This window comes from Martes martes (assembly GCF_963455335.1).
Source record: "Martes martes genome assembly, chromosome: 11".
NCBI classification, from domain to species: Eukaryota; Metazoa; Chordata; class Mammalia; order Carnivora; family Mustelidae; genus Martes; species Martes martes.
The window spans coordinates 40,137,419-40,162,452 of NC_137899.1; the positions used below are offsets into that span (position 1 = coordinate 40,137,419).

The 25,034-nt window shown below is 41.4% G+C and overlaps 2 protein-coding genes across 3 annotated transcripts in view; one reads left to right on the forward strand and one right to left on the reverse strand.

Annotated features, from left to right (window-relative positions):
- Window positions 1-16,279, reverse strand: part of SGCE (sarcoglycan epsilon) — a 66,981-nt gene extending 50,702 nt beyond the window's left edge. The window contains exon 1 of one of the 2 annotated variants that reach the window (XM_080819017.1): window positions 16,100-16,279. In XM_080819017.1, coding sequence (XP_080675143.1) covers window positions 16,100-16,208 — 109 coding nt within the window. In that variant the 5' untranslated portion in view covers window positions 16,209-16,279. The remainder of the gene's footprint in view (window positions 1-16,099) is intronic. The other variant, XM_080819016.1, reaches the window with a different exon arrangement.
- A 788-nt stretch (window positions 16,280-17,067) lies between these two features.
- PEG10 (paternally expressed 10) lies at window positions 17,068-24,572 on the forward strand (the record flags this gene model as incomplete). Its single annotated transcript, XM_080818718.1, has 3 exons — window positions 17,068-17,220; window positions 17,346-17,464; window positions 23,339-24,572. 3 exons carry the CDS (start codon window positions 17,068-17,070, stop codon window positions 24,570-24,572), a joined length of 1,506 nt encoding a protein of 501 aa, XP_080674844.1.
- Between the last annotated feature and the right edge of the window lie 462 nt (window positions 24,573-25,034).

Sequence of the window (25,034 nt, forward strand, 5' to 3'; positions counted from 1 at the left end):
TTATGATAGGGAAGAAAAAATTTAGGAAAAATAATCAATCATCCAAGGGTCAGGTCCTCTTTCCGATAGAAAATAAGTGCCATATAATTACTTAATAGCAAAACATATCAATTTGGTTTTGCAACAAAACAATCAGTCAAAAAATCATCCACAATTAGCCAAAATATTTTATGACCATTTTTCTAAGGTTGTATAAATATTGTTTTTAAAATAATTTATGTTAAATGTGCTTCTTAATGTTTTTCAATGTTATAAATAAATTGTTATAATGACCACACTGTAACAATTTTTATAAGTGGCAAGCTAGTGACTGGATAAGGGTCACAATAGGTTAAAAACAAGAATTATTTTTAGTTAAAAAAAGGGCAAAACTATGGCAAAGGGAAAAAACTTAGAAAATAATGGATTAAGAACATAAAGGATGAGAGGTTTTAGAAGATTAGGAAAACAAAACTGGAGTTTTTCAGACTAACTCATCAAAAGAAAAAAAAAATCCACACATGACTAAAAAAGCAAAAAGAATACTGGAAGCGGACATTTAATTGACTCCCCAAAGGGGATTTAGATTTACCACCTAAACTCACCATCTTTCTTCCCACCAGTCATTTTTCTGCTGATAATAAAACTGTTGGCCTGTTTGGTCTTCCAGTTAACTGTTCCATTTATGCCATCAGCACAGCTTAATAAAAAAGCTTTTCAGAATAAAACAAATGCATAAAAATGAAATTAATGTCAAATTAAAATGACTATCCCAGGTCACCTACTATTAATGGAGATTAGATTCCTTCCAGCCCAACTAGCTGTTTAATTCCATTTGATAAATATTTGTTGCATGTCAGTACAAGGAATATGTGGGGACACAGGTACTATACCCTAACAAGTTTACAATCTACAAGGATGGACACACACACACACACACACACACGTAACAATTACACATACACACAGTGAGAGAAAACATAGGTACTACAAAACCCTGAGGGGGGAAGCCATTATCTCTGGCTAGGGATATTGTGATAAGTTTAAAGTATCTTTTAAATTTCACAGTTGAGGTTTGGAAACATTACACTGGCAGAAATAAACATAATAATTAGTGTTAGGAGGTAATAAATAGGAAGCTATCTCTGGAATGTAGGGTAGCAGTCAACCTATAAATTGAAAATAAAGGTGGGGGCAGTTATAGGACATCATGGAGAGAGTACTAAGTTTTCAAATTGCTGCATGGAGGTTAGTTTAAAAAGGGGAAACAAAGATGACTTTGGATATTTGATCCAGGAGGGGGACACAGAACAGTGATACATTAGGAATCCCTCCCCAAAGGAGTCAGTATCAGGAGAAAGATAAATTTGAGCCATATTAAATTTGGGGTACCACTTGGATATCCCGGTGAAATCATCTAAGAGAAAGATGGAAACAGAACTCTGCTACGTAAGAGAACTTACTGGGGATTCAGATACAGATTTGGACGTTCATCCCCAGAGGAATGATGTTTGAAGCCAAACCCCAGTACAATTCTTTATACAGACCATACTCCCAGGTAACGTGTATTAGGCACTCTCATACAAAGTGATCTGGAGAACATACACCTTCACATTCTTGAGTCATTCATCTACCCTATTTCCCATTAACCAAACTACCACTCTCACTGCTTACTCCCCCATTTTTCATCCTTACATTTCAGACATGGGATTTGGGTACCATTTTCCTAACTATAACCTTGGGTCTCCATCTCGTTCTCCCTTCCTCTAGCCATCTCATGTATGTTCTCTCTGGGTTCAGCTCAGTCCCGGAATCCCCCAGGATATACCTCACAGTCTGGTCCTAGTTTCTAGAGCTGAAATATAGTAAGAAGGAATGTACACACACACACACACACACACACACACACACACACACAAAGTAGGAGGGACAGCAAAGGCAGAAGAACATGTTAATAAATATATTTATATAGCAAGCACAGAGGATAATTCAGCAAAGAAATCAGGGACAAGGCAGTCAGAGAGGTTGGACAACTGAGCCTGAAGTGTCACATATGTCACCAGAAGAGCTATCAAGGAGAGTGGACTGTGCACCCTCACATATTGCATAAAGGTTAAAGAGAATGAGAGGTTAGAAAAGACTGCTAGATGTGTAAAGTGAGAAGTTACAGGGGACTCCTTCAAAGTGGAGCTCCAACAAAGGGATAAGAATAGAAGCCGGACTGCAAAAGGTCAAGATGGAAATGTAGCAAATACAGTTAATGTTTCAAGAATACTGGCTGGGATAGGGGAGAAAGAGATGACATGCTAGATAGACTGAGACACAGCACGGTGCAGAGAGCTGGTTACGTGAGGTGGGGAAACAGATTTTGTTCAGAGGCAGAGGAAAAGACAAAGGGAGAGAGAAACAGAGGATAAAGAAAAGGAGCAAAATCAATGAGACACAATGCAAGAGAAACCAGAATGGGTGAGACCAGCATATACAAGCAAAGAAAATACTTCCTGATTCAGAAAGTAAGGACAAGCTAAGACAAATTTGGCAGGGGCACAGGAAATGTTCGTGTTGAAAGGGCTCCTCACCTTAGCAAATCAGAGATGAAATGCATATTCTTCTTTAAACCGAATTTTGTAGAAAATTCTGAGCTTTAACAAAATTAGGAGAAATACCAAGTTCCCTTCCAAAAATTAAAAAAGAGGAATACAATTCAAAACCCAAGTTATGAAAAACCAACAAACAAGCAAACAAAACCTCAGTGATTGTTTCAGTGATACTGCAAGTGGAAATCAAAGGTTCTAGCACCCGGAGCAAATAAATGACTTGGTGGGTGTGTAATTTTTTAAAATATGTAAACTTAAGGGCACTAATTTTATATCTACTAAAAGATCAATCTTCTGGATGATTCACCTAATAAAAGGTTGATTTGCTTAACAACTGAAATTATGTCCTTTTTAAATCTAGATGAAAAATACAGTTGTCACTTCCTAAATAATTTATGCTAAGGTAGGAGCAGAAATGTTCATAGTAGTCTCTTGTGACAAAATACCCACTCTCTGGGTTCTCTTGATCACTGGGTTCCAAAGGCGACAAGCTGATCCCTTAAGAATCACACGGGCCGCTCTCTAAAAATACATATTCACACCCTCCAAAACTTCATCACCAAAAAAAAAAATTAAAAAACATATATTCACGACTCCACCATGGAGAGTTTAGGTAGGTGGGTTACACAATTTCATCAGGCAATTCTCATATACAAATATGAATGCTAGAAGACTGAGGATAACTATAGAACCCAAAGGTAGATAGGATATTCAACTGACTCACATCATATGTGCCAAATGTAGGCTGACCTTAGAGCTGAAAGCCTTCCCCACATCTGCCCCCCACTCTCCCATGGATTGGGGAGTTATCATAAAGAAAGAATGGCTTGAGTATCCAGATAGCACCCTTTTTGTTCCCTCCTTTATTCTAGCCCAGTGGTTCTCAGACTGCATAGGCATAAGAATCAGTGTTCAGAGTTATACACAAAAAACTATACATATTGTACTTTATGGGTGATTTAAAGAATTTACTAGGATAACAAGTCTGTGAGATATTTTTGTCTAACCCTCTGTCACGTCCTCACCAGGTGAGCCAGCATATCATCGCTCATAATTTCCAGGTCCTCTATAAGGGTAGTCCAGTTGGCTTTTACAGGATTCAAAAGACAAATCTGATTGGTTTCTCAATCATTAAAAAATGGAAGCAGGGTAAGACATCCCACTGATATTGCTCTACTTTAAGGCCAGCATTGCTTTGAGATTATTCATTTTTTTTTTAAAGTCCATAGTGATCCATCTAAAGTTCTCCACTGACCACAGAAGACTGCAGTCCAATAAATCTAAAAAAAAGAAAAGACAATTTTTCTATGACTCTATTCGCCAGACAATGTCACTAAAGACAAGACACAACATCACGGATGGCGTGTCTGCTTAAACATTCAAGTCCCGCACCTCAGGGGGAGAAATCTCAGTAACATGGAAATAACTATTTGTTTTTAATTGTGTGTTCAAGATCATGGATCCACTCCACTACCTTCTCGTATAGAGAATTACTATAATCCGTGCAATGACAAATGCAGATACTCACTGAAAAACGTTATGATTTCAAAGTTTGATTTTTGTTAGAAAGGGACCAGAGCCTTTCTTTTTCTGTGAGAACAGATTTCCTTGGTTAGCATGGGAAAATGTAACTCAATTTAAAAAATATTTGCCCTATACATAACTTTTCAAGATTAAATCTAATGTGCAAAAAAATTTCAACGTGTATAGACTGGTTCTTGGACTCTTTCCAAAGATAACAGACCATCCCCAGAAATCTTGAAAGAAACTCCACTGTGCTCACTGAGTTCATGATACTCTCTGCTGCAATTGTACCTGGATGTGAGTTTTGCTCTAATTCACCAACAGAAAAAGCAAAGAATAACATACATACTGCGTTTACACAGCCCAAGCTAAGAAGACATTCACATGATCAACTGGCATATACAATTTAACCAATTGCTCAACACTCCCTCTCAAAAATCATCAAAGCCTGAATTAATCCAAAGGTGGCTGGCATGCCCTTAAAATTCCCTAGAAACCATACAATACTTAAAGTTTGTCATAAGATTCCATGATTTATTCTGAGTCTTGTAGCAACATGACTGACGACATTTCATCTGGCCTGGGGCGAGCACTCTCTGAAGAGACATTACTCTTTCCCAAACCTGAATAATTCGCAGACTTGGGGAGGAGGGGATTGTTATTTAATAAAAGCAACTGAAGAGCTTTGAATGGTGACTGATTGCTGATGAGCTAATCAGAATGTCAAGGGAAAGAAATAATAAATAATAACTTACTCCGACATCACTGTCCAAGTAAACGGCAGGAAATGCCAAACGAAATTTAATCTGATTAACGCACTCACCTTAGAACCGAGCTGTCACCTCATTCTCTGTCCACTGTCTCATCTGTCTCTTTTCATATTTCACTTGAAGGGGACACAGACTTTGTTTTCATAAAGTGGATATACAGCTCACGTCCCCAACATCTCTCTGCTTCGTTCACCATTCCCCATGTCGCTATGTTGCCTCCTTGCCCTCCACATCTTCTCTTCCCTTCCTTTCTGCAACCATCCTTAATACTTTTGCAGTTGTCTCTTACATTAAGAAATCTTCTTTCTCTTTAAAAAAATAGTCTTTGACATTATTGTTAGCTACCATGGTTTGAATGCTAGGTGTGAGGCATGCACTCAGGGTTTTATACATATTAACTGATTCAATCCTTACATTATCACCTATGTGAAGAAGGTATTATTAGTTCTATTTTGCCATGAGGACAAGAAGTCTTGGGAAATTATGGAACTTACCCCAGGTCATGTGTTTACTAAGTGGCACAGTTGGATTTTGAACACATTTCTTGGCTTACTACAAAGTCCATGTCATCTACTCTTCAGTACTAACCCTAAATGGTTAAATGGGAAAACAATGTGTAAACTACATATTTTTAAATGTAATTTGAAATATTGTTATTACTAGTAGGTCATCTTCAACTTAGTTTTCTTTCTAGAAAAAGTGAGTTTCCCCTGACTGTAGATTAGAAATAGCTGGAATGAGGTAATGCCCATAAAAATTAATTCCATGCATTATAGGCATGAATGCATTTACACACACACACACACACACACACACACACTTCATTAAAATAGGAAATCTAAAAAGTTGGAAACTATGGGGGGAGAAAGCTTTGATGAGAAGGACTGTCTACTCCAACCTCAGGAAAAAATACTGCTAAGAGAAATGTTAACAGCAGAATTTTAAACCCAAGAATGCCAAAATAAGAAGCCTTCAAACTTTGTTAAAACATTAGAGTTCCAGCACGGCAAAACATCAGGAATTATTAAACACACTTGAAAATTATTAGACTTCTATAATTTTAGCACAAGCTTGGTAAGATATTAGACTTCAGAGTGAAATGAAGTTGGAATACAGAAAGATAGTATTTTCTATCAGAGTGTCTGAAGACAGAGTGTCTGGGTTGAAATCCCTGTTTTTAATCCACTGTTATGCAATGTCTCTGTACCTCAGTTTCCTTATCTAGCAGGGACAGTCTTGTGCCTTGCTTCATAGAGACATTTTACGAGTTACTAAATGAGACAATACAGTTAAAACCTTCAGAAGAGTGCTTTGCACATGATGATGTTCTCAAAAAATGTGAGTTCTTATTACATTTAATCTACAACTAATATGAAGGAAACTTTAGATTCCTTTAAATGTGATTTCTTGAAGTAGATTGTTAAATGAAAAAAAAACACTGTAGTGACTACAGTTGGCATGAGAGACGTTAGTACTCCCTTTTTTGTTTTCACAGTCATTAAGACACATGAGAAATGATAATATTTCTATAGCTGAGTGGAGTAAATGCCAGAGGCTACTAATGAGCAGAGGCAACAGCCCAGGGACTCCAAATACCCCCCAGTCCACGCGGCCTCATGGAGGACTAAGAGGATGGCAGTGGCCAGGCATGCCGGATGAGAGCTGCACCGTAATCCTTTTGAGGAAAGCCAGATGCAGAAAGAAGCGAGTCATATTGATATGTGCTATCTCTGACTCTCAGAAACTCTTAGGAATTTTTCCTGAGGAAATGGTGCAACAGAAGCAAAAACTGCATGGAGACAAGATTCAGCTTTGCATCATACATATCAAAATGGGGGGGGGGGTTCAATGTCCAATAAAAGAAAAAGTGTTGATTTGATAGAATAGCTAAAGGAGAAGGAATGATGAACCTCTTCTCTCGGTAGTTTTGCTCCTTTGCTCAAAGAGCCTGAGCAAAACGTATACTGTGTTTCCAGAGCCCGGAAACGGTACTATCTACGTTCCATCTCAGCAATGTTGGATGAATAAGGAGCACCCGTGGGACCCTTAACAAAAGAGATCCCTGATATATGCAATAGGTATACGCACCATTATAATTTAATGTCTTGATCTGCAAAATGTTGGACTATTTTGAAATTAATAAAATTAGCAAAAGGCAGAATACAAAATAGTACATAGACGATGTGAAATCTAGTGTAATAGTGCAATCTAGTGGAAAAGGATTAAAAGGCAGAGTGTAAGAGCCACTACTGAGTTAGGGAAGTTAAACTGTCGGAAGAATTCTGTTCAAAATTAAAAAAAAAAAAAAAAACAATAATCCTTGCAAGGTTTTTCCAATTAAGAAAACTCTGAAAGAGAAATACTCTCACATCGGTTGTTCATTGGAGCTGTCATTCCTTTTTTTTAATATAGAAGCCCTATATCCTCATTGCAGCGCATTCAAATAGTATAACCAGGAGGGTATAAAACATGAAGATCCCCTCTTATCTATCCCCCTCCAATGCCCAGGGGAGCCACTTTGCGTCTTTCCACGTGTGTGCATAGGCAGACAAATGTTTGTGCACATACCCATACACATACACTGTGCTTTTTTTTTTTTTTTTTTTTTTTTTACATAACATGATCACCCTTTTTTCCCTTAGCATATATGTTGGACTTGTTTACATGATATCACATCTGAAGGTTGCATTACTCAAACAAAATTTCCTTCTCGGCACCTCAAACTCAGCCTGTCCCTAGGAGGACTCCTGATCTTTCCCTTAAAGTCTGGGCCTCTTCCGGCATTCCTCCTGCCCTAAATGGTACCCCCATTCATCCTCCTGAACATGACAGAAATCTAGAAATCATCCTTGACGTCTCCTCCTGCCGATCTCCACAGCGAAGGCGAATTCGGTCCACAACCCACTCCTGTTGCTATTCACTCCTCAAAAAGTCCCTCCTCGCTTCATCTCCCCCCCTGCCCAGGAGGGCTTCATGTCCTTGGGGGATTACAAAAGTAGCCTTGGGTATAGTGTGCCGCAAGCAGTTCTGACCCCTCCAACCTCTTCTTCACAAAGCGGCCAAAATGCTCTTTTTGAAATGCAAATCTGATCTAGTACCGCTTAAAACCCCTCCGAGTTGGTTTTAGGATACAGATTACACTCTTTAAGGTGGTCTAACAGGTCCAGCAAAATTCGGTACCTGACCTCCTATCTCACCTCCTCTCACATGGCTTCCCTCTTCTCTCTCTGCTCCAACTTCACTGGACTTCTTCCAGCACCTTCTATTTGCCCAGTGAACCGGCCCCCAGGGCCTCTACAGAGTTCTTCCTTTTACCTCAAATCTCAAATACACCTTTCCTCTTCACCTCACTAACATTTACTCATCCTTCAGATCTCAGTACGTGCTCAGAGAAGACTTCCTTAATCCCCCTGCCTGGCCAGATCCTCTCCTTAGAAATCCTAGTAGTGTTGGTAGCACTTACTATAGCTCTAAGGGCACATTTATGTGTAATTATTTAATTAATCTTTGTCAATCCCTGTAGTGTACAAGTTTCATAATGGCTGGGACCGTACAATCCCCAGCAACCAACACGGAGTCTCAAAACAGGTTGACATCCAGGAAATAAATAAATAAAAGAATATTTAGTAAAGATGACTACTATGTTTTCTAAGTTTTCATTATGGCTATCAATGCTCCATGAAACATCCTTATACTTCTACTTCTGAGTGCTTTCACAAGTCTATCTGTAAGCTAAACTCCTAGAAGGGAACCGGCTAGACAAAAAAAGGGCATACATTTCAAATTTTGATAAGCACATGTAGCAATCTGTTCTGTTTCCACTTCTGCAGTACTGGCCTTTGATGAGAATCAACTCTATAGCTATAGAAAATGGAAAATGTTAAAGGTGTTACACTGATGAACTATTTCATAGGAGAGAAAAACCAGTGTCATTTTACCGCATAACAAGAAACACCAATTTGCTAAAGAGGAAAAAACAAAAACAACAACCAAAAGACCTTTGAGGCTAATTTTTTCTTTTCATCTGCATTCCAAGGTAAAAGAATAACTTAACATCTATGCCTATTGCTGAAGAAACCGGAAACTAAAATATTTCACTCTAACTACTATAGGAAAATTAACTGTGATCTCTTCTTTCAAATTCGCAATAAACCCCAAATCTCCATAATAATCAAAATGGTGACCAGATGAATGAATGAAACATTAAAGAATGGGAAAGAATTTACACCAGAGCTGCCTAACTCCCAAGCTTTTTTGAAATGAGCAGCTTCATTTGTCAGAAAAGAAAAAGTCTGCCTTCCATGTCACAACAGATGCCGTGGCAATTCCCGTGGTACAAAATGCCGAAGATCTATTCTAAAAATCTGATTAGTCCAAGGCAATTAAGTAGAAAGTGAGACGTGCTAAAGATAAGTGCTTTGTACGTAAGAAAGCACATTGAAACCACTATTGCATAAATATTGCATAAAAATTCTTAGACGAAGGAAGATCCAAAAAATAAAAATTCTACCAAAGTGACTCTGGAAGACAATAGCACCTTAGCTTTACCCACGTTATTTTCTTTTTTTTCAAGAATATAACATTAGTAATCACGCCAGCAACTTGTGTTTTGAGACAACTTATTTAAAACTTTTTTTAAGTTTTAAAATTTACCACTGAGGGTTATTTACTTCCCAGGAGCAGGAGCAAGCATTGCATTCAAGGAATCACAACTAGCTGCCTGTGGATCAGGTGAACGAGCAGTGACAAGCCAGAAGCTCATCTTTGAGCATTTCTCTCTCAGAAACATGAGCTCAGCGCAGGAACGCCTGTGGCATCTTCAACAACTGGGAAGCGAGCCATTACAAGTTGCCCTGTGCATTATTACAATCCCACAAAAGTGCATGGCACTTTTATAAAAGAGAGAGAAAATAAGGAGAAACTTGTTCAACATGAAAAATATACTTTACACAGTTGGAGCTAGAGCGACCATATCCCTGACCTAACAATCTGAGTGAGAACATTGTTGGTATGTTGCAGGGGGTTGGGGGTGGGGGAGGCAGGAGTAAAAGAAGTAGGAAAAAGTTGGGGGAAAATGATGCTTGAAGAATATTTTCTTCTTTCTTCACATCTCTCATCTGAGTCCCCTTCTGTCCCCCACTCCAAGGCTCCAGGACATAAAATGAGTTTCTGTGGAGTCAGATGTGTTACAGGTTATCACTCCTCAGAAATGTGGTCCTCTGCTGCACACTCTACAGATTAATTTTGAGCAATCACGTTTCCAAAGTTAGATATAGTAATCAAAATAAACAATCAATAGGTGGATGGAGGAGACAGAAAATCTGCCACAAGACATGTTTGAGACACAAAGAATGTGCCCCTGGGACCGTCAGAATCCAGGCTAACCTGAAATGGAGAGAAGTTAAAAGAGCACAGGGTCGGAAGCTACTTTTGATTGAAAGGTTTTATCTTCAACTGAAAAGCTAAAAATTATAACCAAGTATGTCAAGGACATAGAAGAGTGGTGAAAACTGCCCCCTGTTTCCCCCAGGGTAAGAGGATCCAGTGGCCAAGGGCTTAGCTGTCCCGCACCAGCAGCCAGCAGCGGCTGCTCCCCCTTAACCCTGGGTGCCCCAGCATCGGGCAGCCACTGCCCGGGAAGCCTGTTCCCAGCCAGCGAGAAACATCAGGAAAGGAAGAACTATGGGAAACAAGTTAAGGCCCCCGGACACTCTGCGCGGGGCGGGGCGGGGGGTGGGGGGGCGCAAAACAAAGCCAAAAGCCCTTTAATTCTCTTCTCCGATAGATATTCATGTTTGAAACAGAGTAAGAGGGTAGGAAGGAATGTGTTAAATTGCCCCATTACAGCTACTTTCAAGTTGTAAGAGATCAACTTGCAATCTTTTTAGACAGTTTATCAGAAACAAATGAAATGTTTCCATCACAAGCTTCTTTGCTGCCTACACGAAAATGTTATCACAGCCTTCAGATTAAACATTAATTGCAATAAAGGTGAATATTTTTGATATTTTAAGAGAACAGACCAAGTAAAAGTGTTAGGTTGATTCCCTTGCTGAGCTGCACTAACTGTTAGAAAGGTCTGGAATTGAAATCCGTCTCTACCTTTCACCCACTGGAGCTAGTTCTGCTTTCCGAAACAAACAGAAGAGAGTTTATGTCTACTTTTCGTCTTCAAGCTAAACATTTCCAGACCCTTTGAGGATACCTCCTGTGACAGGATTGCCAGACCCCTCACCATCCCCACGGACTGTTCTGGAAGTTGTCTAATTTGTCAACGTCTCTCTTTAAATGTGACAGCCAGAAATGGACACAATACTACAGATGTGGTTAATTAGAGGGGGGTACTATTAATTTTTGTGACATATGGACACTATACTATTCTCAGAATCAGAATCTGAATTTGATTTTTTCTTCTTTTTCACAGACACATCAAGCCACTGGTTCATATTAACCTTCTTTTCCCTCAAAAATTGCCACCACATTAAGTCACCTCCTTCCTTATATACCAATGAGTTATGATGTATTTACTGCTATAAAACATCTTTTGCATGGCACAGCAGCCTGTTTAAGTAATATTAACTCTAAATTCTGTTATCTACTTATCACAGTTACCCCTTTGCAAGTCATCCCTGGATTTTAATGCAAGCCTCTTAAATCTTCATTCAAATCATTCATAAAATTCACTGAAAAAGAGAAGACCCAGGGCAAAGGCTTGAATCTTTCCCCAGGGACCACTCTTGGACCCCAACCCAGTAACCTACACACCTGGTGGGTGCTTAGCTTAGCCTACCTCATACTCACAAAGCAATCCGGCTAGTCTACACACCATCTCACATAAGAGCATCTAAAGCCTTAACAGATGCTTTGCTGAAAGCAAGATGCACTTATGTTTCAAAACAAAGTGTACAAAACTACACATATTAAAATTATAGTCTTTGAAAAATACATATGCAAACAGAACAAAGACTAGAAAGAAAGGGGCATCAATGGAAATGTCTGTTCTAGCGTCAAACTGTGGAGATTGTTTTTTATTCAATACTGTCTTTACTATAGTTACATTGTTTAAAAATTGAAGACACTAGGAATTCTGCTTAGAGAGAATGTTGTTTGGAGGCAGATCATATTAAACAGCTTTAAGAGCATTGAGACTCCATCTGATCCTACCAACTAAAAACCCCCATCAAAAAATGTTCATTTAAAAAGACTTGTTGATCCTTAGGAACACCAGCTTCTTTTTTTGAATTTTGCATTCCTGTTTTTGGCTAACATTTGTGGAAATCAGGAAGACAGCAGACCGGAGAACAGTATTCTCAAGTTTAGAAAAAGCTTGAGAGTGTGTGTGTGTGTGTGTGTGTGTGTGTGTGTGTGAAAGAGAGAGAGTCTGTTCATGACTGTCTGTCTATATGTCTATTATGTCTGTCTCTCTGTCTATCTCTGCTGGAGAAGTTCAATAGGATGAAAAGGAATGTTAACAGTTCTATGAAGCTTTGGACTAAACCACAGCTCCATCTCGAGAATTTCTAGCGGACACATAAACTCATATCATCTATTCACCTGGAATCCTTATTTTGCAATAAGAGCAGGAAATAAGATCAGCAATAGGATTTGCATTCTGATGTTTAGAGCTGAAGCAAGGGTAAGGTTCAAGAAAAGGAGTCAGAAAGAGTGAGTGCGTGCTACAGTTTAGTAAAAGAGAAAAAGAAACAAAGTGGCTGGTTATTTGGGAGAAAATAGTATCTATAAATCCTGCCCTTACTGGAATCCTCAAACAATCTGAAATTTGATGGAGAGTTTTTTAACATGTCAGGGTTTCTTCACTGATTCAGCATTTTGTTTAGAGCATGGTTTTCATCAGCAGGAAACCCGTGTTAGAATCTGAAATACATGTTGTCTTTATCTCTTTGAGGTCTCTCACTAGTTCTCTCCGGTCCTGTCTCTCACTATTTTTAACGTTTGAGAGAAAGACTAGTGAAAATTTCAATTTGCTTAGAAATACAATTTGTCCATTGTCCTAGAAGCTAAGCTAAATACACCAGGTAAACCAACAGCTTTTAGATTGATGGCAACTCTTATAATAGTGATAAAATAACCAAATACTAAGTCTAGCTAATACTGACAACTGAAAACGTTACTTTGCTTAGAAATAAATTTTCCCTACCATGCTAAAAGTTAAGTCAAATGCATGTAGTAAATCAGTAGGTTCATAGGTCCATAGCAAATTTTCATTTAAAAGAGATTAAATGTCCAACTAGAAAGTCTAGTTATTATTTGACAAGTGAAAATTCCACTTTGTTTTGAAATACAATTTTCCCACCACCCTAGAAATTAGGCTGAATACCTGAGGTAAGTCAAGAGTATCACATTTAACATGGCAAATTGTCATAAAATAGGTAAAAGTCCAAGTAGAAAGTCTAGTTACTACCTGACAAGGGAAAATTCTACTTTGTTTTGAAATACACTTTTCCCACTACATAAGAAGTTAAATACAGGTGGTAAATCAACAGCTTCATAGATCCACAGCAAATGCTCATAAAAATGTTTTCAACTGTCCAAATACAATGCCCAGTTATTATCTGATAAAATAAATATGCTTATTAACACCCTTCTTTGCTTTGCATGCAATCTTGTGCAAAATGGGTAAGAAACAGTCAACACTTGGAAATATCTGAGAAAATCCAAAATTCACTTAGGATACTAAATGTCAAAAAAAGTGTTTAAAATTCTTGTCTACTAATGGGGGGATAGTTAATGTTGTATTGTTAGCTAACACAAATATTATCTAAAATATTGCCTATCATAGTTGATTTTTGTGTTTGTTTTTAATATTGTCTTGTTGTTTCAGATTTTAAAAGTTTTATCATAATCACTTACCTATCGATATTGTTTTTTTCTTAGAAAATTCTGTTTTTAAGCAAAGTAAAAATTATTTTATATGTTGAGAAATAAAAACACAAGGAAATATACCAAAATGATAACTGTGTATGTTAGAATAGTGAAGTCAGGGGAAATTCTTAGTTCTCTAGTTTTAAATATTTATGTACCAATGTTGTTCATTTAAAATTTTAATTAGAAAAAGTAATTAATATTATTTCCTTTTAAAAAAAAACCTGGGCAAATATAATGTTATTTGACAGCTCTCTTTGGGAAAAAATTAATTTGAAAAATTAATTTAATCTCATTTTTAATTTTTAAAAATCATACATATGCAGCTCCACGAAGAATATATATTATTTTGATACGTAAGCATGCATAAAGAAAGTCTGAAAAAGTAAACTCTATAATGTTTACGAAGGTTAACTCAGGATGAAGGGGTTACAGGTGATCTTGATTTTCTTGCCTTTTCCCCAGTTTTCTGGAGTTCTTTTCTCCTGAATTTTGCATAGTGAGTAGGAAATCAGTATGATAAAAATAATACTAAAGCTGTTTTTATATTAAAAAAAAATTCTGGTTAACATTTTGAAATAAAAAATTTAAATTGGTTCAAAGTGGTTCAAACTTTAAGTGTCTTGGGATAGATTTTTAAACCTTCTTTTTCCTTACCATCTATACTGGTTTTTACTCTCACTTTTTAGAAAAAGAATATCTATCAGTTAACAATTAGGTGAAGTAACTTTTCTGGACTGGAAAAAAAGTCTAAGGGGTTGACAGTTTGGTGGTCAGGAGAATGGTACTCCGGCAAACATAAGAATCCTAAAATTATTTTAACTTGCAGGAAAGAATGAACATCTTAAGAGTAAAAGGCACTTCTAGAAATTATAATTGTGCTCACCCCAACTTCCTAGAAAAATATCTTTCATTGTTGGAAATCTTCACTTCATTCATTCTCTCATATATCCGATGGTCAACATCTCATTTCTGATAAAAAGTAAAATCTCAGTAAATGTGCTCCAGTTTTGTTTATTCCTAGAAAAGCCATCTTCACGTGCAATTCCTGACACCCTGTCATCTACAATGGACCAAATTCTTAATTCTCCCATACGTATAAATAATCTGTAGCAATATTACTAAAATATGCTCAGTGTTAGCCTTCGAATACAAATGTGTCTCACCCATATTTCAGGAACCTCACTCAGCTGTAAACAATTGGTTTTCCCTTTTAACTAAACTTCTTTTTCTAAGATCATCCACAAATTGTCCTTTTTCTTAGAACCTAACACTTTGAGGCACTTAAATGGAAATCCTCCTTACGGCTTTTTTTTTTTTTTTAAGCATCTTTCTTCATCAGTAGTTTAAAGGCTTGTAACTCACTGCAATTTTATCTAAGGTAAAATATGTATGTTTATATGCATAAATACACACAAACATTTGTGGCCGAATCTCGGCAACACGCTTGAAAGGATTAAACATGCGGTTACCGTGACTAAACGTATTCATTCTCTCTACAAGATTTAGAAAAATGTAACGTTGCAGGGAGAACTAGGTCTCTGTATAAACCTTGTAATCACCACCAAAAGGCCATAGCTGGGAGCCTCCAAGCACACTGGAGGCACCCACAGCTGTTTTTAATTGTTTTAGCTTTTCAAAATAGTGCAGTTGGTGGGGCAAACGATGTTGTTTGCAGCGACTCTGGCCCCAAGCTGGGGTTAACCCTGACCTGAACGCCCTGTTTAGCTCCCAGCATTTCACGATTCTGCTTCCCCGCTCCATAAACCCTAAGGAAAACGAGATCTCCGCCGCCGAGAAATGCTCTTAGGAAGAGGGGGGATTAAGTGTTTCAAACGCACATTTTTGTTTTCTCTCCCGATCGGATTCAAGGAAAGGAAAGAAAAGGATGTGTTTGCGTGGAAAGGGACGCAGCTTGACACCCATTTCCTATGGCTTGTCTCCGGGGCCGCAGTGCCCCATTCGTGTGGTAACGACCCCCAGAAAAATGGGCGACTACCCCCAAATCTTTGCTGCAGGGATGGGGAGAGGTCCACCACCAGGGCTGGGAATTGGGGGGTGCGGGTAGGAATGGAAATTGGAGATGGAATTTCTGTGCGCTCTGGGCAGGGAGGGGCCCGCGGGGGCGCGGAGAAAAAGAAAAGGCCAGGGGTCAAGCCTGGAAAGGGACTCACAGGGTCCGAGAATTGGGGTACGGGTGTCCTGGAGGAGGGGTATAGTGGGGACAGGGGCAGCAAGAGGGGCTGACACCCAGAGAATACACCCAGATACCCAAAACCCGGGCGGGGGATGGGGAGGCGGCGGCCTGTTGGCCCCAGGACCTCCCGTCGCGCGCGGGCCACTAACCTGTCAGCAAGAAGGTGCCAGTGGTCGCGGGGCTCATCCTGCGTGTCCCCCGACCCTGTCCCGTCCAAGCACAAGGGTCTCCCAGCTCCCACCACCGGGGCAATTGCATTCTTGGCCTGGCTAGGCCAGCCGTCCTCGATTCTCCCCTCCCCTCCCTTTCTTCTTTCCTCCCAGCTTGGCCAGTTCAGCATCAGCATCCTGCACCCCCTCCTTAATCCCGTACTCCCTCTAGCGGCGGGCCAGTGTAGCGTGGCCATCGCCCCCCACCCCCATCCCCCATCCCCCCTCCGCCCCCGCTCCCCTCCGCCCCCCTAGCCCGCGGAGCACGCTGGGATTTGGCGCCCCCCTCCTCTGTTCAGCCTATATAAGGCTCCCAGTCGGCGCTCCCGGTACACGCGCTTCAACTTCGGTTGGTGTGTGTCGAAGAAACCTGACTGCGACCTGGGGAGAACAGCGGAGAGGGTCCACCGAGCCTCGAGAAAGGTCCGCTGAGCGGGCTCGCGTCCGGAGCCACTCCGGGCTGCAGAGCACCCAGCGGAACCCACGCCTGGCGCAGGTGTGGGACCCCGTCCTCCTGTCTTCGCAGAGGAGTCCTCGCGTGGTGAGTATGCGGTGAGGATGTTTCTTTTATTAAGATCACATTCCTTCCCTGTCCTTTTCGGGAGCTGCGGGAGATGGAGTAGTGCCCCTGAATGTCTCCACGCAAATCGTGTCACGCCTTCACTGGCAGTACCCCAAAACAGAGTGGAGAAACCAAGCCTTCAGGGCTCTGATTTCCAGGACTCAAGTCCAGATAAGGGCTGTAGACAGACATGAGCTGCGGACAGACATGAGCTGCAGACGGACATGAGCTACAGACCAATCTGCAATTTGCTCTTCAAAAGCGCTACATAGTGATAGGCGCTACAAACTAATTGGCGCTTCGATGCGCTATAAACGGATAAGCGCTTCAAATGCGCCATAGGTGGATGGGCGCTTCAATAGCGCTACAAACTGATGGGCGCTTCAATGCGCTACAAACTGATAAGCGCGTCAAATGCGCTATAGATGCACGGGCGCTTCAATTGCGCTACAAACTGATGGGCGCTTCAATGCGCTACAAACCATTACGAACTGCAGCAGTATATGAGCTGCAGACTGATGACTGACTTGCGCTTTAAATGCGCTACAAAACCTGAGCTGCATCAGATGAGCGCTACAAGAATGATACCACTAGCACTACAACAGCGCTTCATTGTGCTCCAAGGCACAGGAACTGCGGAGGTACATGAGCTGCAGAGAATTTACACCTAAAACGCGCTACAAAGTAATAACAGCTGCAGAGGTATACAAGCTGCACTGTTTTGCGCTACAAAGAAACCAGCTGTAAAGGGGCAAGAGCTGCAGAATAAGATTACTCTGTCTTCTTAGTGGGGGACCCCACCCTTTGTCTCTAACACACCTTTTGGAATGGCTCCCACTATGTTTTTCTGCAGGACGGTTGTCTGCATGATGGTGCTGTTAGACAAAATGGAGCCCCGGGCAAAAATTAGTGTTTAACATTCTGCCCACACCATTCCTGCTATAGCTGTGGAGTGGAGGGGCGCTGACTTGAGTGCAAAAGGGAATCTTTTGGTGGTGGCAGAGCGGGCTGCCTTGCCTAGTTGCGCTGGATCGAAGTGGCGGTGTAGTTGTAAAGGTGGCGCGAATTGGCGTCCAGCAACAGTTTGTGGAAACTGTTGGTTTGCTTAGTTTGGTGGGGAGTGGTGGATCTGGGGGTGATTGCGCTGTTGCATAAAATGAATCTGGCTGGGGAGGCTGGTGGGAGGGGTTTGGGGAGGGGGTTCCTAGGAGAGGCAAACAGCCAGTCTCAGACCTGCCCCGCCCATTCTAGCGCGCCTTCTCTGCAGTATCCGCTCGGAGCGTGCTTAGCGCCTCCCAGCGCCTACTCAGAGCGCGCCTCCTCTGCAGCGCGCCTTCCTAGAGCGCGCCTTCTAGATACTTTCTCCCCAGCCCCGCCTCTCCCTGAACCCCCTCCTCTGTGGTGGCTCCCACAGACCCCACCTCTCCCTGAGCCCGCCTCCTCTGAGGCCGCCCCCTCAGGCCCCGCCTCTCCCCGAGCCCGCCTCCCCCCCAAACCCCGCCTCTTCTTGAGCCTGCCTCCTCTGAGGCGGCTCCCCTAAACCCCGTCTCTCTCTGAGCCCGCCTCCTCTGAGGCCGCTCCCCCAAACCCCGCCTCTCCCTAGGCCCGCCTCCTCTGAGGCCGCTCCCTCAGACTCCGCCTCTCCCTGAGCCTGCCTCCTCAGGCTGCTCTTCCAGACTCCGCCTCTCCCTGAGCCCTCCTCCTCTGAGGTGGGTCCCCTCAGAACCCCCACCTCCTCCTGAGCCCACCTCCTCTGAGGCGATACCCCCAGAAAGCTCCCCTCCCTAGGCCCACTTCCTCCGAGGTGGCTTGCCCAGACACCGCCTCGCCAAAGCTTGGCCCCTCCCTGAGCCCGCCTCTTCTGAGGTGGCCTATGGCCCCGCCTCCCAGAGACTTTCTGCGCGTGCGCAGTGTGAGCCCCCAACCCCTCCCTACAGGCCCACATCCTCTGCGCCTGCGCGCCTTCACTGCTTTCACTGCCTGAGCCTGGCTGCCCAGCCCCTCCCTCTTGCGGTTTCTTGGTGGCGCGGATTTTGCTTTTTATCCATTAGTGTCTAATAAGTATAAGAATAATAAATAAAAACAATTAGCAAAAATGCTAATTATGCCTGGGATTTATAAGCATTTTTTACAAGTGCTTTGTATATTAAATAATATAATTCCACAATTTAAACTCCTGATAGTGGGTTATGAAAAGTGCTTCTGAGCAGACATGACTGGTGCCCCTAAGGGCAATCCAGCTAAATGTTTTTACTACAAATGAAATTAAATTGTTTTAAATACTTTCACATTTAAGGGTTTTCAGAGACACTAATGGACATTTGTGGTGGCTTACTGAAATCAAATTATTTGGTGGACGGAAAATAAGGAACAACTTTTGAACTGTGCTTCATAGGAGTGGTTTATTGGTACTGTTGGCTTGGTCTTGAGGCAAGGATGAGGTGTTTATCTGTGTGCCTGTGAAGCTGGTTTTTTTTTTTTTTCCCCTTTGGAACTCTAGGGATTAGCCCTGGCTAACTTGCCTACATATTTATTAATTGTGCCTGGCACATGGTAGGCATTCATTAAGTATGTATTAAATGACCAGAGTGAATTGGCTTATTCAGTGCCTTCTTTGGAGTCTGCAGGGGTTTTCTGGTTTGTTTTCTATGGTGTTTGCTGTCCTGGAATGTCCCAGGCATTGCTTGCTTGCCTTATCTCTCACACTTAACAGGATGAAAAAAAAAAGTGCATTTTTAAACTCCAGTAATGTAAGCTGTAATTATAATACAAAACTATATTTAAGATATCCAAAATAATTAGCTTTTTAAAAATGAAAAGCAAAAGCTAATTATTTAAATTTGGGGTGAATGGAATACTTAATGGTGGTACATAATTGTCATATTTGAAATTTGTATAATGTAACATCAACATTACAAAATATAGATTGGAGGGTTTTAGCTGGCATTATAAAACATGCATATAAAACAAATTGATGCCTTACCTCCAGTCAGATATACCACATTTATGTTTCTAACTAAAGGAAGAAATTTTAAAACCTGGTTTCCTATATTATAAGCCATGAGCCAGGACTTTAACTCCCAAATATCTGTCATCTCCCCCCAACAAGTATATAATTTATATATTTTACATATTTGTATTTAGAGTAATTACAGCTTTCACTTACTCCCCAGGCCCACCTTGCTGTCCTAACTCCCACCCCCTTTGGAAATTTGGTATCTTCTTTTGCATTCTTTTAAAGTTCAAAACAATGGTAAAAATGTGCATATTAATATAATTTGCATTTCACAAATAACACACAAGGTACTAAAAAAGAAATTGGGACATTTGAAAATGTAAGGCAATTAAGAGTTGATTAATGAAGTGTCATTTTCTAATGAGATATTTAATGTGCAATGGTTTTTGGCTACTGTTACTCTTTGGTGTGTTTGGGGAATAGAAGTTTTTAGAAGTAATCATGAAGAGTCAAAGATTAATCAAATGTATTTAATTCCTATATAGATTAACACTGATTTTTTTTTCCATGTCTAAAGGTGACATCTGTCCCATGGGCTTGGCTCTATGCTGTGCGTCCTTTCAGGTTTTAGGAATGGGGCCTCTTGACCTCACCTCTGCAGTCCAGCCCCTAGTAAGGGGGGGTTGAAGGAGCCAGAGTTCTGTAGCTGAAATAAAGTCACACTGCTCCTGTTTCCAAGTTAACTGGTGCTTTAGTTACTATTTAAATATTTTAAAACTTTATTTACACTGAATGTTAAACCTGCCTGCCCACTATACTACCATTTTTAAAGATAAAACTATTCTTCTCTGGGCAGTTATCTCCTTTAGGACTTGGAGTCCCATCCCAAAATTAAAAATCCCATGGGTGGGTACCTGATGCCTGATCTTGGTAAAGGTCAGGGGTCTCAAACTGGTGAACTTGCAGGTCAGATAAGGTCCTTAATTTTACCAGCATTGAATTAAAAATTTGTTAAAGAATTCAGTGTCTTTGGGAGGGGACATGCATCCCCAAATTACATAGTCACAGCCCCCTTCTTATTGTCTTAACTCTAGTTTCTTCGCACTTTTATGTTATCTTCCTGACTACCAAAAGCATTTGAATTTTAAACACTTATTGATCTTCTGATTCCCTAAACAATACAATGATTGTTTGCTGATTTCTGAACATGTTGTTATACCTATCCTATTATTGTGTTTTGCAGATGTTAAAACCTTCAGACTTGGGCCTCAATAAAGCACACCCCAGTGACTGTGATTGACATGTAGGTTGTTAACTTTCATGACCTGGGTCAGGTAGCCCCAGGCCATGCTCTGAATGCCTTTCCAGAAGTCTTCTCTCTAAGTTTTCAAACTATTAATGTCTAGATGACAAAAGTGGCACCTGAGTCACCTGACTTATGCTTATTAGTTGTTTTTAATGGGACATTAAAACTTTTAATAAATGGGCTGTTTCTTAAATAAAATTTTTTATTAAGTAATTTTATTTTATTAAACATTTATTAAATAAAAACAAAACTTTTTGATAAAAATTGCACTATTTCGTGACCTTTTGAGTGTCACTAATTTAATTATCTTTATGGAGTTAGAAATGAAACTGTGTCACAGGTTATGATTTATTTTCTAAACTTTCAGACTATTTAGAATATTTTATCTCGAATGCCAATTAAAACTATTAAAATGGCACAGTGATTATGTCCCTCAAAGACTCTGCTTGCTGTATAGCCACTCCAAGGACAATGCAGAGCATAAAGTGGCTGGGGGTGGGGGGAGTGGGGGTACAGGGGAAGGGCCTAAAAGATTATGAGGGGTTTCAAGGAAGGAGGAGAAAGGGGTATTTCGCTATAGCTAGAGACAAGGCTGAAGTGTACAGGCATCATGTTTGATTACCATTACCTTTTTTTTCCCCTTATACCCTACTGATTGAAATAGTAGGTATTTTTCACCGAACTTCTTTGAATAACACGTTTATCTTTGTGATTTTTAATTAATATAATTAATTTAGTGTCCCATTTTTGCCTTGATGGGTCAGAGAGGAATAGGTGGCCAGGACTGCCAAGTTAAAATTTGGTGAACAAGCAGTCTGCCCGCTTTCTAAATTATGTTTTTAAACTTTTGAGCACTTTCTTAAAGTTTTCCAAATATGAGAATTTCATGCTCATTTTAAAATTATTAAAAAGTTAAAATAAGTTACTATAAATGCATTTAACCCTCTTTTTAAGAAGTACATAGGCACTGTTGTATGATTTATTGTATGTGTGATTTATCGTCCCCATACCCATAATTAAGACCTTTAATCCCCAACCCCCCAAACTCCCCCCAACTCCCCCATATAGCTACTCACCACCTAGGAAGGGGTACAGCCCTGTCCTGCTCTAAATTACAAACTTTTGGGTGGGACTGTGCTAACAAAAACTTGTTTAAAAACCAGAAGTTGCAAACTGATGACCTGCGAATCAAATGAGGCCCTGGGTTTGGCCAACAGTGTATCCAAAATAAATTAATGTCTTTAAGTGGGAAATGCATGGCTAGGTTGCCATAATTGCAGCCCCTCCCTATTTTAATTTTAGTTACCTTCCTTATTAATAACTTTATTAATATTAGCTAAGTTATTGAACATTCAGTGCTTTACTTACATTATTTAATTAAATCTGTATTATAAGTTTGAGGTGTACTGTTATTGGGCCTCTTGGAACGTCCCATTTTATAGCCCAGCTCTTCCTGGGGGGCATCAATTGATATTTGTGGATTGACTGCATAATAAGGAGGGAAACTGCTCAGTGCCACTTCTGTCCCATAGGGAATTCTCTTTGGGTAATCAGATTATGGTTAGATTATGGTTGGATTTAGACAATCCTGTGGGCTCTGTGACAGTTGTTAATGTTAATAATGAGTTGGCAACCTCCTTGGAGGTAGTGTCTATATTGATGAATATAGACATTGTGATTCTAATCCCCCACCCTTTTTTTGGTTTCCTCTTGGCTGGAATATTAGCTATTTTTCAGGTAACTTGTCTAATAACAGTTATCCTTCTGGCTTTACTTGCGTGTTTTTATTTGGTCTCCATCTTTGACTTGAAAGTTTCTTGCCGTGCTCTCTTGGTACAAAACTGTTGTTTAGAATGTCTCAGCATTCTTTTATAGTTAGGGAAGGTAAACTTGCTGTTGATATAGTTATGTATTATTGAATACATAATAAACAGGTGACATTTGAGGAGGAAAAGGTCATTTGGACATGAAAAAGTAGGGTGCTTTTTGTTATCTATTGTCTTAATTGATTAACTTCTTTCTCCCTTTTGCAAGCTTTGTGTTTGTTTATTAATTATTAATGTAAGCAAGTAGAACAAAGAGATACTTTAAATACTCATGTATTTAAAGTATTTTAGTGGATACTTTAAATACTCATGTATTTAAAGTATTTTAGGGAATACTTTAAATACTCATGTATTTAAAGTATTTTAGGGCATACTTTAAATACTCATGTATTTAAAGTATTTTAGGGCATACTTTAAATACTCACGTATTTAAAGTATTTTAGTGGCTACTTTAAAATGCTAAAGTGTTTTTTGAAATGTGCTGCTTTTAATGTGTATGTTAAATTTATACTTTTATCTTTGTTTACAGAAACAAAAAGCTTTTGAAAACAAAAAGAAGAAAGGGTGGAAGAGGAGGCCAGGATCCGGGCCTCCATCCCCACAGGAGCGAAGCTACATCTGGGAGGTCTCCTCCCACTCCAGCTCTCACCCTGGGGCCCGACTGCCCACCTCCTCCTCCTCCTCCTCCCCCCAACGGCCCCTCCTCCTCCTCTTCCTCTTGCTCCTCCTCCTCTTCCTCTTCTTCCTCCTCACGCAGCGCCCAAAGGGGCCAGTACATCCCCAACCTGGCCGAACGAAGGCGGGACGATCTCTCTGAAGAGATCAACAACCTCCGAGAGAAGGTCATGAAGCAGTCCGAGGAGAACAACAACCTGCAGAACCAGGTGCAGAAGCTCACAGAGGAGAACACCTCCCTCCGTGAGCAAGTGGAACCCCCGCCTCAGGATGAGGAGGATGACCTCGAGCTCCGTGGTGCTGCGGCGGCGGCTGCCCCACCCACTCCCCTAGAGGAAGAGTGCCCAGATGACCTTCCTGAGAAGTTCGACGGCAACCCAGACATGCTGGTTCCTTTCATGGCCCAATGCCAGCTCTTCATGGAGAAAAGCACCAGAGATTTCTCAGTCGACCGCGTCCGCGTCTGCTTCGTGACCAGCATGATGACCGGCCGCGCCGCCCGCTGGGCCTCCGCGAAGCTAGAGCGATCCCACTACCTGATGCACAACTACCCAGCCTTCATGACCGAAATGAAGCACGTCTTCGAAGACCCCCAGAGGCGAGAGGCCGCCAAACGCAAGATCAGACGTCTGCGCCAGGGCATGGGGTCGGTCATCGACTACTCCAACGCCTTCCAGATGATTGCGCAGGACCTGGATTGGAACGAGCCCGCCCTGATCGACCAGTACCACGAGGGCCTCAGCGACCACATTCAGGCAGAGCTGTCCCGCCTCGAAGTAGCCAAGTCGCTGTCGGCGCTGATCGGCCAGTGCATCCACATCGAGAGAAGGCTGGCCAGAGCGGCCGCCGCTCGCAAGCCGCGCTCCCCACCACGCGCGCTGGTGTTGCCGCACATCACGAGCCACCACCAGGTAGATCCCACCGAGCCCGTGGGCGGCGCCCGCATGCGCCTGACCCAGGAGGAAAAAGAAAGACGCAGAAAGCTGAACCTCTGCCTCTACTGCGGAAATGGAGGTCACTACGCCGACAACTGTCCTGCCAAGGCCTCAAAGGCTTCGCCGGCGGGAAACTCCCCGGCCCCGCTGTAGAGGGACCTTCAGCGACCGGGCCAGAATTAATAAGGTCCCCACAAGATGATGCTTCATCTCCACACTTGCAAGTGATGCTCCAGATTCATCTCCCGGGCAGACACACCCTGTTCGTCCGAGCCATGATCGATTCTGGTGCTTCTGGCAACTTCATCGATCACGAATATGTTGCCCAAAACGGAATTCCTCTGAGGGTCAAGGACTGGCCAATACTGGTAGAAGCGATTGATGGACGCCCCATAGCATCGGGCCCAGTTGTCCACGAAACACACGACCTGATAGTCGACCTGGGAGATCACCGCGAGGTGCTGTCATTCGATGTGACTCAGTCTCCGTTCTTCCCCGTCGTCCTCGGGGTGCGCTGGCTGAGCACACACGATCCCAACATCACATGGAGCACCCGATCGATCGTCTTTGATTCTGAATATTGCCGATACCACTGCCGGATGTATTCCCCAATAC